General features: G+C 44.7%; 1 protein-coding gene across 1 annotated transcript; it reads left to right on the top strand.

The window, feature by feature from the left end:
• The first annotated feature begins 1,239 nt into the window (after nt 1-1,239).
• On the top strand, nt 1,240-2,654 carry KCNE4 (potassium voltage-gated channel subfamily E regulatory subunit 4). The gene is made up of 2 exons (XM_026073075.1): nt 1,240-1,361; nt 1,807-2,654. Exon 2 carries the CDS (start codon nt 1,833-1,835, stop codon nt 2,322-2,324), a length of 492 nt encoding a protein of 163 aa, XP_025928860.1. The 5' UTR covers nt 1,240-1,361; nt 1,807-1,832; the 3' UTR covers nt 2,325-2,654.
• Nucleotides 2,655-16,777: the final 14,123 nt, after the last annotated feature.

Below are 16,777 nucleotides of genomic sequence, written 5' to 3' on the forward strand. Positions count from 1 at the left end.
GTTGTGAGGGCAGAATTTGGAAAAGAATTTGCTATCTATGCAAAAAATCCAGAAGTGACTGTGGAAAAAACCCCAGACCTACTGTAGGAAAACTCCAGCACCAGTTGAGTATTTTCTGGAAGTGAAGTGTCCTGTTACATAAACATCCTTGAAGCTTTGCAGAAGGGGTGATGTTCACATCACATATGTGGGGCCTGACTAATTGGGCTTTGCGTGCGAGGAGTGGGGATGGGGAGGACAAGGAAGTGAAATCCCCAAGGTGCAAGCAGGGCCTCTTCTTCCCATGGCCTGTACTGTCACTTACGTGTTGCAAAGGGGTCTCAGAGCTCCTGGTACCACAGTGCTGATCCCTGGGAACTCTGCGGGTGCTGCTCCTGAGCCTCTGCCCTCCAAACCGATCTGGGAAGCCCCTAGGTGTCCGGCTCAGCCTCCAGCAGTGGCTTAGTTGTGCCCTTCAGAGAGCATGCCTCTGCCCAGAGATGGTTATCATCTCATCATAGTAAAATCAGCATTAGTTTAGTGGTCTTTCTATGCATAAAGGCGGTGCAGACCATGTCTGGCTTCTTCYACAAACAGTGGGAAAGGGGCTCCTAACTTCAGGAGCTCTGCATTGCTCCTCTGGAGGAGTCTGCATCTTTCCACTGACTAGCTGGGAAACCTAAACCTCATCGTTGCCTCTTTGATGCCTGAAGTTAGATGGCATGAACACCCTTTCATGCAGAGCTCATTTGAGAGCCAGGACCCAAATCTTCACTGCCCTGCACCTTATGCAAAGCAGTGCTGCAGCGTGAGTCGAAAGCCACCACATTGTTTTGCACACACTGGGAAGCTTTGTCACCAGTCCCAGGCAAAGCAAATACCCTTTCCTCCTCCATCTCTCCAGGGAAAACTATGTATAGCAGGCATGTAAGTAACATAGTAGTGTCAACTATAAAATCCTCACATATATTTTTCTGTATTTTATGGCAAACACACACTAATGATTTGCAGACTTCTCTTTCTGCACAGCAGCTCTCAGGGTAACAGTTCAGATTTAGCAATTGGGATGGCAGTGAAAGGAACAGATTTACAAGCTGAAAGAGCCAGTGCTGAACTGGTTAGGAAAGAGTAAATCTGAATTCCCAACTCTTTTTCTTTTCACAGCTGTTAAGAGTTCAGTGGGTTGAACTGCAATCCTTCAAGTTCATCTGTTGACTCCAACACAAAACTATTATAAACTGTGCCTCTAAAACACGTGATTATACATTTCTTGAGAGCTATTTATTCCAGCTGCAGCAGAGGAAAGTTTTCAGAACACCCGGCATTTCGTAGAGGAAAGGTCTCTTGAGCTTTGCAAAGGGAGGAATTATTTGCATACCAACGTAAGTTGCTTTTTGATTTTTTTTTCCCCTGTACCGTTCAGTAAAATAGCACTTCTAAATTTTTTCCCCTATGCAAACATGGTTGAGTAGAACAAAACTCTGTTTAAATGCCTAGCAGATTATTTCTATATATTTTTCTTTCTTCTTTACTCATGAGGATTGAGGGTTTTATACTTAGAATAGAATTTGTCATGATTTAATGTTAAGTATTTTCTTGTCCTCTAATGTTCTCTGTATCTGAATTATATTTTGTTCAGTTACAATAGTAATGCAGAAGTATGATAGACTGTGCAAGCTTCAATCAGATGTGTCCTGCAAGCTTACAAATTATAAGTAACAAAGAATAATTTGGGGCTTTTAAAAATGAGTATTTTCTGGAGATGTTTCTTTTCAATATTTTGTCCGAAGTTTGATATTTTACATATACATATGAATTTTCCTCCAGGCTTTAACCGTGGTAAAGCAGTTTCAATGCTGAAGATGGACCATGCAAACATGACCCAAACCATGCTTAATGCTGAATCCCGCAACATGGACAAGAACAATGGCAACGAGTATTTTTACATCCTGATCGTTATGTCTTTCTATGGGATCTTCCTGATAGGGATAATGTTGGGCTACATGAAATCCAAAAGAAAAGAAAAGAAGTCCAACTTGCTTCTGCTCTACAAAGATGAGGAGAGAGAATGGGGGGAAGCTGTGAAGCCTCTACCAACCATATCGGGGCTGAAATCTGCGCAGATCCCCATGATGCTGAACATGCTGCAGGAGAGCATGGTGCCATCTCTGTCCTGCGCCATCTGCTCAATGGAAGGCAGTAGCGTGAGCTCTGAATCCTCTTCTCCAGACGTACACTTCACCATTCAGGAGGAAGTGCTGGATGCTGAACTGGGGGAAGTGTCAGAAACGCTTCTCAATGAGAGCAGCGAGGGGTCTGCAGAAAACATCCACAAGAACTCCTAGCAGCGGCAGGGGCCATTGAATCAGCTACCAGAAGCGTGAGTGGAGCTCCCACGATGAATCTGTGGTTCTACTTTCCTGCTCTCCAATGAACTCTCAGCTGGTATCTCTGCCCCAAGCCTGACGTGCTCCTGAGAGCTGGGAGGAAAAGGAAGAAGTGTCACCAAAATCCAAAGTGTAATTTTGCACATAATTGGGATGCTTAATTTTTTACATTACTTTTTCTTACTGTAAGAGCTAAGAACAAGGAGAATATGTATATTTTTTTCTAATGAGGTACCTATTACTGCCAATGTCTCTGCATATTTCAGAATTCTGTAAATATCTGGGAAATGTTCAGAGAAGTTACCCTAGCACAAGTGCCTAGTTGTTAAAGACAGTGGGTAATGCTCATTCACACAAAACTGTGATAGACTAGAAGTACTCCTACCGTATTTTTCTTATTAAAAAACAAACAAACACAGGCAACAGCAGATTTGGTCAATGAGGCCTCAAAGGCTGAAGCTTTGCCTATGCTGTGGTTGAAGGGAGATTGCAGTGTGGCTGGAGACTCACCTAACCTGCATTTAGGTACAGAAGAAACAATGAAAGAAAAAGGAGAAGGGAAAAACAAAACAAAAAAAAGAGGAGGAGACCCCAGGTTTCCAGGAGGTTTGTAAAGTCTGAGTTCAGATCCATGCCACGATGCCTTGCTCTGGTTGTACCTGTGCTGCCTGGGTCAGGCATACCAACTTCTGCTGCAATCCAGCCTTTGACTGACTCACTAGTAGGAAAAGTGGTTTTGTTTTTTGCTTTTGTGTTTTTTAAGATGTGTATATTCGCTCACTAAAGGCAAAGATCTATAAGTAAAAAAAGACATGAAAAGATCTTTGTTACAAGGTGTAAGAACTAGAAAGGCTTGAATAAATGCTGCTCTGTTACACTCTCTTGAAAAATGGGTGGAATTCAGGATAGAATTTAACCTAGCAAAGGTGAAATCCTGGCCCCAATGAAGTCAACAGCTAAGTCCTACTGACTTCAGGGCACATGCACAAGATTTTGTGCTTCTCTGTTGGAGTCAAATTCTCCATTTGAGGTCAGTTAAACCGTACCTATTTACATTACTAAAGAATCTGGTCTTTTTGCTCTGTTTAAGCCAGTGTAGGTAAATGTCATATTACTTCTTTTTTATTTTTTATTTTATCAGCCTGCATGTAACAAACACATGCATTTCTATAAAGTCATGAGTAACTACTTTTTAAAACCACCACAAACTTTTTGCCTACTTTAATGGTACTGTGTTTTTTTTCAAATGCTTGTGATCTTAGTTACTAAATTATTGCACTGTTAAAAGAATTAATGTTAATATTTTAGCTAGGTATGATTATTTCAATCGTACATTATATTTTATAATAACTTATTGCAATGTTTGGATTAGTTCTGAAGCATGAGGGCTAAAGAGCCTGAACCTAAAGCATTGCACAGGAAAATGCTCGCAAAATGTCTCCACATATTTTCTGTGTTAAAATAGCTCTGTGATTTAACCACTGGCATTAGAGCTTGAAAAATATGAACACTGAACAGCAGAAATGAACTGAGGCAAGAGTCTGCTGTACTTCTGCCATTTAGAAGTGAGAACTCTGGTTTTTGGCTTGAAGGGTTAATGTAATGTGATGTACCCTGCAGAGGTATCGCTGTATCTTTCTAACACAGCAGAACAAAAGCTCCATTGTGTTCATAAAGGGTCTGATTCAGTTCATATCGAAGGCAGTGGGAGTTTTGCCATTGACTACAGTGAACTTTTGATCAGACCATATAAAGCTTTTTGATAGATTTACTCCAAAAGGGGCTGTTTTAAGTTTGAAGGAAGCCAAATTAATTTTGGCACTTTGCCTGGAATCACTTGAATCCTGAAACTTTCCAAATGAGACTGACATGCGTGAGTTGTCACATTTTCCACTGCTTTCTCCTCTATCCTTTTACTTTGGTATAAATGTATTTGTAACTGTAAAAAACCGATGTATATAATTCCTATCACTGAGCTGTATATAATTGTCTCATGTATTTAAAGTTTATTGTTTTTACTGGCACTATTTTTTATTTAAATAAAGAAACACATTTCCTGGAAAAGATTCCGTGTTTGTTCACTACTTCAAATAGGTTTCGTGTAATGGGACTGGGCAAAATTTCTACGGGATCCGTTTCTTAGACCCTTTTTGAAATGCTCCCGGGTGTTTGACAGTGCTGCCGCGTCGTGGGCTGATCCCAGGGCTGAGCCAGGTGCTCCAGCTCTGCCCGGGCTCTGTCCTGGCTCTTTGGCACTGAGCAACTTCCTCTGTGCACAGGCTTTGGCTCATGGTCTCATCACTGCTCTTTCCTTTCCAGCATTGGAGATGGGGAAGGTATAAGGATTCTGGGTCCCACTGAAAGGTAGGAGTGTTTAGAGGCTACTTTGCCCTTCCATATCTCCTTCAAGCTGATTGTATGTATGGAGGCGCAGGCGCTGATGGAGACCTACCTGCATGGGGTTATTTTAGAATATTTCAAAAATCAGGTTGCTCTAAAAGTAGATCTTTTAGCTTTAGTTATATTCTAGGTGCAAGTCCCCACAAAACCTGTTCCTCTGTGCTCTGCTCTCATTCCTGGTTAAATAATCCTGTGGCCTATTCAAAAGCCTCTGTGGACCTAAAGCTACTCATGAGCAAGCCTGCTTTTCCCTCTGGAAGTGTGACCTCCTGGGACACCCGCAGCCTCCTGGAACAGCTGGTCAGTAATGTTGCATCTTCTGCATTTAACCGTACTGCTGTCTTGGTGTTTCAGTGTTTCCATTGCCACAACAATGAATCAAGTGACTTCTGACAGGGCTGGTGATAAGAAGGAAAAACAGAACAAAATGTAAATTACAGCTCTGCTTTGTGGATCAAAAAGCTAGCTTGTTCCAGCAGTTTCTTGTGTTAAATTGAGCCACCATCCAGGGAAACACTGTGTGCTTTGAGGTCTATTTACAGCAAAGGGAGCTAGTAAGCACGAAAACGGGACCACTTTGTTGCACAACTGAGAGGGAAGCATCCTTGGCCTGTGGGGAGACATTGGTTTGGGGAAAGTATACTTGGTAGTTTGGCACGCATCCATTTCCTAGGGCATTTCTCTTTGGACAAATTAATTTTTGAGTGGCACCAGGAGAAAAAGATGTGAAAGTATATTTTAGCTTAAGAAGTTAACTGGATGTGTCACTGAATGCAATGCTGTCTCAGAGACAGTCTGGTGACCCAAGACTACCAGGTGGTTATTGTTCCAAAATGAAAGAGGTGTTATTAGTCTTTAAAAGTTAAGAATGGAAGACAGAAAATTGTCCCCAATAATATAGTTTTAAATCCTGTTGACTGCTATGGAGAAACAGGTAGTATTGGCTTATTTATATTTTTTCAACAAAGAGAAATTTCCAGTGTGCTTGAGTAAATGAATTAAATCAGATTCAAAGCTAATACATCTTGGCTTGAAAGCAAAGATAATGGATTGTAATTTGACTGAATGGAGATGATTTTATTTTTACAAATCCATTGTTTCTTAAAAAAACACAGCAATTAGGTTCCCATTTCCTGGCAGTACTATACTTCATATGTTTGCTGGAATAGTTAACATGCATCTCCTTTGACAGAACAGGAAAAGATAGCCACATGTGTACATGCTCTGGCTCCAGGACCTATTGTAAATATAAACGCCTGCTCTCAAGACTATCACATGGGGATCTGTGATAGTAGTTGGCAGATCTGCAGCCCTAAAACCTACCAGTAGTAGTACATCTGTGAGGTCAGTCATTCAACAGATTGAATCTGTCGAATAATTGAAGTGGAAATGCAGAAACCATCTCAGGCCAAGCACGGGACAGGAGAGCGAACAGGAGGAGGAGAAAACAATAGAAAGAAAATTACTCCAGGTGTGCCTCTCTTGAACGGATGCATTTCTTGGCCAGGTACAGCTCATCTCACTTTTCTTGTCTTCTTTCTCTGGGTGCTAATTCTGGCTAAGTCTTGACAGACCTGAGTGAAGGTGTTCTTTGTTTGATGGGATGAATGTGGAGCAGGAACTGGCACACACGTCCTTGCTATCTTACCCACTCTACGCATGGGGGCACATACTTGTCACATAGATGTTGGCTACCCTTGAGACTTAGGGGAGCCCCTGTTGAGGCAATCTTTGCCGTGTGGCTATTGCTAAGCTCCATCCTAACTACTAGCCCGCCCTATTGGTAAGGGACATCCATAATCTCTGAACATCTCCAGTGATGAAATTCCCATCATGAGGTGACGCTCCCCTCACAGCTCCCCACTGAAGAGAGGACCCACTCAAAGGTCTCTGCCCTAGTGGTCAAAGTCCTTCATGAGACTGGTGCCAGGTACCTGAAAACTCACTCTCCTTCCTCTCCCAGGATCTCCCAGGACAGCCATGCTCTGGATGAGTGAAAGAGTTAACCAAGGAGGGGAAGGCTAAAAAATGCAGGAGGCTYAGCTTTCCCAGGGCTGGGACCCAGGTCACAGACTGTGATAATTAAGGCCAGGAGCCTCATGTTTTGGCACCCCCATGCAGAACTTCTTCTCCAGCTTAGTGTCCTCACAGAGCGTTCCCCTGGATCTGCCCTTTTTTCAGATATGCGCTCACCCCCACCCAAATAATCAAAGCACTTCTCACTGGGTTGGGAAGGAAGCAAACAGAGAGAAAGGGACTATTATTGTCATTTCTATTTCTACATCCTCAGTACTTAGCTGTTGGACAAGGGTAGGTGTATCATGCCAGGACAAGGAGTGTGCAGGTCCTCAGCACAGACTGTATGGGACTTTCATCACAGCCATTTCAGCCAAGACAAGATGAAACTGTCTGCCTTTAATTTTAATTTCAGAATTTCAAAACCTTACAAAGAAGGAAGGAGGCCCTGTCACATGGTAGATAAGTGTTATTACAGATGGTCAGTGGGGTGCAGAACAGTATACTGGATTGCTCCAGACTGTAGGATGCAATTGTGCCAAAGCTGGACCAAGCTCTCCTGTATTTGCTGACCCTTGCATGCTTGTGTTCCAGTCTATTTACATCTAATGGTTCTAGGGGAAAGATATCATTTCTCTTTGAGTTCACAACTTCATTTTAGGTTTATAACATAATTTTTGGATCCAAGAGTCATAAAAATTAATACAATTGTTTAAGCTACTGGTTGTTTAAGCATTCATATTTGCCTCTGTATATTTGGTGGATTAGCTTTAGTATTCTTTCCATTTTCACACGCCTCTGCAGTTTCTAGTGCATACAACCAAAAATAGCTTCAAGATCAGCCTTTTTTTTAGTGTATTGACACTTCTGTATCCATCTCATCTAGGGAAGAAAATGGAAAATAATATGAAATCAATGAGCACTGCAGTTTTTCAAAGCTTTATTTTGGTTTAGTTTGGGTTTGGATAGGGTTTCAGTTTAGTCCTGGCCAGGTTAGACTGAGGCTTTTGCCATCCCAAAGAACAACAATAAAGGCTACTGGACAGTGCATTACCAGCTATGCTCCCACCTCCCTCCCTGGCTCACTCCGTGTTCCTGGGTAGTCTGTTTAATTCTTCTGTGCTTCACTTGCTTATCAGACACTGCTGCTTACATTCTTGGCTGCAAGAAGACGATGTGTTCTTGACATACATGAAATACGTATGATTCTCTGATGAAAGACATGGTATAAATGCAAAGCATTTGCCCGCCTAGGAACAGTGAACTCTTTTGACCTCCTTGACATTATTAGATGCTAAAGTAGCCACTAGCAACAAATAACGCTTGCTAGCACCAGTGGCTGTCTGGAAGAGTGCAGCTCATCCTACCAGACATCTTCAGGCCAGGCTGAGCTGTGCAGCAGGACCTTTTTGCCCGATTGAGAGGAGAGAGGAGGTGCCAGGGAGAAGGGCAGTAGACCTGGGGTGTGGGAGGCTAAATTCAGTTCCCTGTTGTGCTACTCTGGAAAAATCTCTTGCTCCAGCTAAGATCCACATTTATAAGCAGGAAAGAAGAACACATCTTCACTGAATATGGCTGAAGGGAGAATAAATACGCTGAGAAACTCAGGGTGCTGAGCTCTGACAGAAAGGGAGCGAGAAAAGATAGATGAGTTGTTACTCTTCGCACTCAGAAGAGGAATCACAAAATCCAAAGGACTTCCTCTGGGCTGAATTCCAGCTACTGGGACCAGCACATGACCTCTCTGTGCCCTGCAGCTTACCAGTCCAGGAGCAAGCCTGCCGTGGAGCAGGTCCGCAGCCTGGCCCTGCCTGGGACAGCTGTGTCTCATCCCAGCAATGCAAATGTTAGCTGAAAAGTGCAGGCAGGAGGATGTGAGAGACAAAATGTTTGCAAGAGATTTTGAATTCCTTCCTAGAGAATACACAAAAGACCAGTCTTTCCTTCTCATCAGGAGGAAATGTAAACCGTGTGCCTCTAAGGACGTATATCCCCTTTCTCTCCCTTCAGAATATGATAAACTGACCAAGCAATGTTTCCTGTAAGGGGGAAGGGAGGAGCAGAATGGAAGAGAAAAAGGCTGCTGGTATTGTTTTTTAATAATAGGAATGGAGTTATGCAGTGGCTGATAGATTACTTTTGAATTTTACACAGTCAAGCCCCAATGATGCCTCTCTCAGGGTCTTAACAGAGCATCATCTCATCATTTTCCTTACAGATACCTGATGACCCACTGCTATTCTGATCCTGTCAGCAACAGCAGGCTGATGAGTATCATTAATTGCTTTGCAGCGTGCTCGCACTGTGCTCCTGCTGCGATGGGAAGCAGGGGACTCTTGACAGGGAACGGTGCTGGGACTGTTGAAGAGCATTGCTGGGACACGTCTCCAGATGCCATCTTCCACACACAGAACTGCATGAAAGCACTGTGGGATGTCTGGGGTTGTGCACGCATATGTGTTAATTTTTATCAGCTGCATAGGATTTTACACCAAAGGATGCTAATAATGACCTTCATATCGCTGTTGACTTTGGGTGAGTGTTATCTAAGAAATGACAGTGAGGCACAGGGGTGATGCGATGGTAGCACCTACCCATATTTATTGAGGAACTGTTGGTTGTGCTTTCATCAAAGCAAACAGCAGCAACAGCTCTGTGACATGCTCTCACTCCTGCCCTAGCTGTTCAGTATTAAACATAATTAACTTCAGTCACATCTAATTAGCTGTTCTTTGGCCAGAATGGGTACCTCCCACAGATTCTTACTGTGAATTTTTTGTCCTGTATTCATCAAGCTGTTAAAAATGTAACATGAATGAAACACCAGAAGAAAAAGAGAGTGTAATTTGTCTCTGCTGGGATTCATTGTTAAGGAGATAAAAACAGGGGCTGGCAGAGCTAACCATCCTTGGTGCTTTTTGTGCTGCAGTGGCAAGCAAAAATGATGCCTTTGGGCTGGATGCTCAAGTTTTTACCACTTCAGATGAGCTATAGGGACTGTATTTAGCATTTGGGGAGGTATCTGCGTATTTATTTATGCGTTATTATTATATAACTCATGAAGGACATTCAAAGGGTTAGAGGATTCCTTTTGTTAGTGAAAGGAATTTTTTCCATAGATTCACTTCCATGAGCCTTTGTCTTGTGAAGAACCATCATCAGTAAAAATGTGAACATAATATTCATATGGAGTAGGGAGAACTTTGGGATTAAAAGTGTCCTGTATAGGAATATTTGTGACATACATATTTGCCAGGGAGAGATTGCAGACCCAGGAATTTAGAGTGAAAGTACCAGACTCTTTGTGTCTTTGTATTTATGATGTCTAGACAGTGAATTTTCCCTGATTTTTCTGTTGAGAACTGTGCCAGTCTGAGCAGGGAAAGTCCAATAAATGGACTTCTATCTGTATGTGTGTTCATGTATCTTTTTCTTCCCCATCAGTACCATTTTTCCATAGGACTGTAGCTCAGGGAATTTATATTTTGAGGCTCCTCCTTATCTTTTTTCTTTCCTTTTTTTCCATGACATGACTATTTCTATCCCTTGGCACTTCCAATGCTAACTGCTACCATCTCTTTTGAATAGTTCAGTACACGCTTTTCCTATATAAAATTTACACACTGACACATGGTTAACCTCAATTTTATAGGGGCCTGAAAGCATGAGAGACAGTGTTAACTTTTCTGGTTATAAAGTGGGACACAGAAGTTGCTACCTCTCCTGCAGGTCACCAGTTCAAATGCAAGCCTGGGACAGGACTAGCATGGGGATGCGGTTGCTCCTGCGACACAGAGGCACCCTCAGCACACCGAAAGGATATTTCACAACAGATGGCCATAATGTGCCCTGCCTCTCCACAGCTGGTTTCTGCTCGCCAAAGCACAGTCCCAGCTGGCACCATTTGCAGAAGGGCTCCCAGGCTCCTGCCCGCTGGCCACCACCTCCCTGTGCCACCAGCATGGAAACTTCATGCGCAGATGAGTACCAGCCCCTTGGTCGCACCGACCGGGTTTCGCAGGGGCAGACCTTGTTCCCACGAACGTCGCAGGCAGAACTGCACCAGGGGAGGGGAGGCTCCAGGTAGGATTTGGGGGAGATAACCCTGCCTGCCCCCCAGCCCCTACAAGCCAGGAAGTTGTCTTTTAAAAACAATGTCCCTCCCTTTCACTTTTTTTTGTTTGTTTGTTTTGTTCCCTCTGGGCTCTGGAAACATATGCTTTATTGCTACACAGCAACTTCCCTGAACTCTATCTGGGAGATTAATGGTTTATTGAAGAACAGGCAGGATTTAGATTGTCATCAAGAGACCCATAAAAGTAAGCATGTAAAAAGCGTTATGGAAACAGAGCGTGGCCCCTTGGCGCTTTCAGGGACGGAGGCCGGGCCACGTACATGCCCTGCACCCAGCTCCTGCGCTGCTCTGCTGGGGGCACATTTCCAGCGGCAGTGGGAGTCACTATTTGTCCTGGAAATTAATGGGTCTCCTGTGATGTAATTTGCTTTAAGTGCACCTTTGCACACAGGCTGATTTTTTTTTTTCCAGGCGAGCCGCTGCTCTGTGTGTGCGTGTGCGCGCGCGCGTGCCTCGTACGTCACTGGGAACGCACTGATGGCAGTCAGGAACATTTCTCTTGGAGTCCTCGCAGATATCCCTAGCGATCCAATTTGAAGCATTGCCTGGAAAATGATTAACTCCTCTCTTTGGTCGACGAGGGATAGGATTACACAAACGGGCTCCGCTGCCCCGGGCCGCAGCCAGCTGGTTCCTGCAGACATCCCGGCAGCCCTCCCCGGGGAGCCAGGCTTCAAGGGGTCCCGCACGTAACTGTTGCTGCATCCCAAGGCCAAAGTGCTCCATCTAAGCGCTGCTCCATGAAAGCGGCTGCGCTGCAAGGCCCGAGGGGAGGGCTGGGCTGCGAGCGGCCAGCCGAGCAGCAACAGCGAAAACAGCACCTTTTGCCCTGCTCTACTGGCCGTCTTTGCAAGCTCAATTATTGGTGATTTTTGTGTGTGTGTGGAAATAATGACTTCATGTGTACCCCAAGTGATGTGGCGTTAGGCGTGCAATAACTTGCTTATTCTGCACGTGCACAGTTGCTGTCCTTGTTCCCCTACTTTTTCTAAATTGGCCGAAGTTCATTATTTCCCCATGCAGTTGCTGGCCTCGCATATTAAAGCCCAGCCAGAGCGTTGAAAAATGAGTGCTAGGCTGTAATAACACAGTTGGCTTGTTTAGGAATCAGTTTCTTTGGTTAAGGGTTTAAAATAGCAGCTCTGCAGATTTGTTAGGACAGTTCATCCTCGCACGCATAACCATTCGCCCCATTACTTTCAGCCCAGGATCTTCTTCCTCCGCCTCCCGGAGGCCTGCTGCCCTCCCCAGAAGTAGGTGTATTTAAGTAGGTTTCTTTCTGTATATAAAAGCAGAAGTAAAAATGAAGCATTAAAAAAATTTAAAAAAACCCTAGCTTTTTAGCTCTGTATATTTCTTTCCAAGCTGATAACAGAAGGGGTTTGCACTTGGCTCTTCCCACAAGAGGCAGCTCCCCCATTTCCCCCCAAAGCTCCAGCAGCCCCTGGACCCCAGCACAGTTTTGGCAGRCAAGTTGGGGGAGGCGTCCTCCCCACAGAGCCCTTCCCAGGGCATTTTACCACTTTCTTAAAACAAGATAATAAACCCTGTGAATTTCTGTGTAATTGTACCTCCCAGGTGCCGCCGCTGACAGTTTTATGCTTTTTAATACCACCTGAGGCATGCTATTACTCCCCAGCAAGCCTGGCACAGTACATTTTACTGCCTAATTCCGCATCAGAAGTTTGAATAATGTTTCCTGTTGTTAAGCTTGTCAAGTCCTCTCTAACTGATCCTATATGCTTATTATTAATTTTCACTGCTGCATCTTTAATGTAAACAGCTCTGACATCTAGCTGTACTTTACGCAGTTCCTTTTAAAAGATAAAAACAAATGTAGAGAAGTCTGGTGAATCTGTCCCAGGTTATTCAGGCTGTATTATTTGCTGGCTGTGACCATGGGGGCAAAGGAAGGAACTCGCCTTGTTTGTGGTGGTAATTACAGCAATGATTTTGAGCACATGGTCATCAAAAGCAAACCTTTCCCACAGGCTGAGGACTGCTTCAGCTTTGCCTCGTTGGTATTTGTGAGCCTCTGACGAGGTGCCCTTTTGTGTTGCTTTGTGTCTGAGGACTCTCAGGAGTTTTCATATTTCCAGTGACTTATGAAAAGGGCAATTCTGTCAGGCATTTTGTGACCTTTAATCTGAGGGAGCGTTGTTCCTGAGGATGACTCCGGTCATTTTGTCTGCTGCATTACTCGCAGGGATAATGCGATGATGAGCACTCTGGAAAGCCAAGCTACAGCTTTATAACTGTGGCCTAACGAAACCCATGGTGAGTTCCTTTTTATCCAGATTGTATAAAAAGAACACCTTGTCTTCTTAAATAACTGTTGTTTAATACCTATAGTGAAATACTCCAAATGAGCCAACTGGCCTGCCAAAATGACACACAAAAAAATTCTGGAGAATAATAAATTTGTTGGGAAAATGATATTTAGGCCATCCTAAAACTATTTATGAATTCATGTCTAATTCTCTAACTTGTTCTTCCTGGGATTTCTTTTTTCCCAGAAGTAGATTTATGGTGACAGTCATTCTTCCTTTTTACTCAGTAGCTCAGTGGTTAATGTCTTTGCCCAGAAACTGCAGATCCCTCAATCAGTTCCAGTCTGCAGCTGGGTGGAGTTGGATAATTCAGTTCCACTGAACTACCAGTGCTTTTGAGTATCTTAGGGAAAAAGGGCAGCGTACTCACAATTTCTCCCATTGGACCTATGTCCTCACAGTATAAAATAAGCAGTTCCTGAGCCAGAGAACCAGGAAATGACAAATACTCTCTAGCCTAGTGGTTAGCACATACACAGAGGCAAGAAGATACTGTATTTCAGTTCCTGGTCCAGTGACTGCTTAGGAACTAGTATAAAATTTTATGTTAACATCATGGACTCTAAGATTTGGCTCTGATATGAGATGTGTGGATCCCCTCAGGGACTGGAGAGAAATCTGCCTGCCTCCATTGCTCCCTGAAACTAATCAGGGAATTAAGCACCTTATCCTCTCTTTTCTTTTGCTGTTTGTGAGAACCAAATGTTTTGCTGAAACAACAGAGTTTCAAGTCAAACCCATTTTGGTTCTGCTCACTTTGGTGAGAAAACACCAATTTATTTTAACTTTGTAAATCATCTTTTTGGTGACTAAATACAGTTACTGGCATGAATCCATCYAGATGGGTCCTCCTTTGCTAACTCTTAAAGTAAGAGAGGAAAAAAGGCAGCCCTTAGCTCACAGGGCTTGCAGTGTAGGAGAGGAGATGTGGTAAGCAGAGACATGGGTCAGAGTAACTTGGTGTGCAGCTGGGGTGACATGGGTTATGTAGGCAACGGACTATAGGCAGGTCTTAGTCATTTGGCCACTGTGGCAATATTAGGATCCAAACGGTGTCTCTTTGCATGATTGGAAACCACCTGAAGATGATAATCAGATCTCACTCACTGCTCTAATGTGCTTGTAAAAGGTCCTACTAGCCACAAGTTTTTCTAGTGGAAGCATGAGGCAATATTCAGCTCATGAGGCAGGAAGAATCATCTGACCTCCACTTTTCTTCTTGGACTGTCCTGTGTATAGAAGGAAAGGTGGAACTGGGTCAACATTTATTTTTCTGAGAAGAAACCGGACTGTCTTTGAATTCTCTGGGTTTTTCACATTTGATTTAGAAATGGCATGTTATTTTACTGCACCCTTAAGTGCAAACAGCCCTTACAGAGTTTTCATAAGAATGTGTTGTATCTTTTTCTTAATAGCTGTAGGTATTGGGGAAGATGTGGTGGGCAGAAGATGATGAAAAAATCCTATGAAACATCAACAGTTATATTCGGGCTTTTGGAGAAGTTTGGGAAAGCCAGAGAGCTCACAATGGCCTGTGCAACTTTGCTCACTTTCTTATAGCTCTATTTTTTACTGGGATTAAAAAAATCCCTTTCAAAGCCAGGAAGGRTGAAAATACTGGGCATAACCTATAAGATGGTTTGAATTTCAGGTGGGCTTCTGCTGCTGTTTCTGTAAGGCCATTAATTGTTTCTAATTAGCTAATGGGGCCAGTTAATAACGATGTGGTAACATCTTACAGGGCTAGCACCTTTCTCTCCTGCCCAGTCTGATCCACGCAGCAATCAGCTCAAAGGTTGCCCTGTGACAGGCATGGTGGAGACTGAATGGAAACATCGCAGGCAATTTTTAATAGGACTGTCGCATCCCTGGAGGGCTTGCCTACACACTGTAACATGTGCCAGGAAGAGATGCACATTAGTACTGCATAAGCTAGCATGGCTTACACAAGAAACAGGGTGGTACCAGCATGATGTGCCTATGTGGCTAATAGGTTAATGAGATTTTAATCCACCACTGTAATTACAAAGCCCTGTTACCAGAGCTGTTACCTCTGAAAATCCCAGTATCCAGGAAATGTTGTTTCCAGTCCCTCTTTCCCAAAGACAAACCCTCCTCTGTTGGTTTATGGGAAGAACAGGTAAGTGTGCCAGAAGCGTGTGGCAGGGCGAACAGGACGTTAAATGGTGGGCTGTATGCACTGCCTCCCTGTGCGAAGGGCAAGGACATGCGAACTTCACCGTGGGGTAGAAAGGAAGACAGTGGTCTGAGCTGCTGGCGAGGAGCCTGAGCAGCTGTGGCCGGCAGGACGTGCACCCTGCAGCTGGGACCTGCAGGTGAGATAGCCGTAACACAGAAGCGGGGGCTGGCAGTGTGAGAGGGAGAGTTATGAAAGCTGCTCTCTTTTTACAACATGCAGCTTTTCACTTTGGGGTCTCCTATATAAGCACTGACCCCTTCTAGCCTGGGGGAGCCAGAGCGATCAGGACAAAAGGGGCCTTCTCCAGCATGTGGACATCTAGGGGTGAGACTTTGAAACATCTGAAAGCCTTTCATCATGGTCAAGTCTGACCTCAAGAGAAACTGGGAAGCTGAACCAGAGCCAGCAGAAGTCTGGTTTAAACAAACAGCCACTTTCTCTGTCCTCGACAGTTAGGAAGAGACAGGGGTCATCTGTGTGGGTCAGGAGCGTATCCCCCTGCATGCAGTGACAGGTCTGTATCCGGCATTAAGGCAAAGCGAAGTGGCTCATTAAGAGACTGAGATGGCCCAGAGCTCATCAGTTTGGACATTTTGCATATGAACGTCTTCAAGGGAGCCGTTACCCAGTTTTAGCCTTCGTTCAGGTAGCAGGTGCCTAACGTGTGTGTGTGTACGCGTGCCTGAATTTTGTACAGAGATCGGTGTCAGCTACGTGTGGCCATGGGTTTGCCACAGGTGATGCCCAGCCCTGCAGCTCCAGTCCCTGTGCGTGCGCGGCTGTGCTGGCGCTTGAAGGGAAACGTGTAGCGACGGGTTTTGCATCTGTAAATGAAGGTACCCGCTTTGCTTAGTTGGCAGAGAGGATGAGGGAGCTAGAGGAAGCGGCAGCTCCAGGATTTCTCCGCAGACAAACACGGGCAAGAGAAAGCAGCAGCTTGCGCTGGAGACACTCTCATAAACTCAGCGGGCAGAAGCATGGGATTTGCCTTATGGCCTGCCACAGCACGGGCAGTCCTGGACTCTGCAGCGCTGTGCACGTGCGTTTACCCGCTGGCGCAGCATAGCTAGCACTGCTGCCCGACGAAAGCATGAGCTGCATCTGATGAACCGCTCGCAGGCGCGCCGCGAAGCCCGCGCTGGATTTACGCGTGCTCCTTCAGGAGCTCCTCCGCCCAATGACGAGCGCGTCGAAGGGCAGTTTGAACGGGCTCCGTCTCGACGGAGCAGCTAGCGAAGACGCGTGGCTCGGAGGTAACGACTGGGCCGCCTTGGCCCCCGCTGGCCGCGGCGGCTCGTCTCCAGGCAGGGCCCCGGGGCACGGAGGGTCC

This window comes from Apteryx rowi, unplaced genomic scaffold (assembly GCF_003343035.1).
Source record: "Apteryx rowi isolate R43461 unplaced genomic scaffold, aptRow1 scaffold_36, whole genome shotgun sequence".
Classification (NCBI taxonomy): Eukaryota; Metazoa; Chordata; class Aves; order Apterygiformes; family Apterygidae; genus Apteryx; species Apteryx rowi.

Coding starts and splice junctions, on each gene's coding strand:
- KCNE4 (XM_026073075.1), top strand. CDS start 1,833: ATGCTGAAGATGGACCATGCAAACATGACCCAAACCATGCTTAATGCT.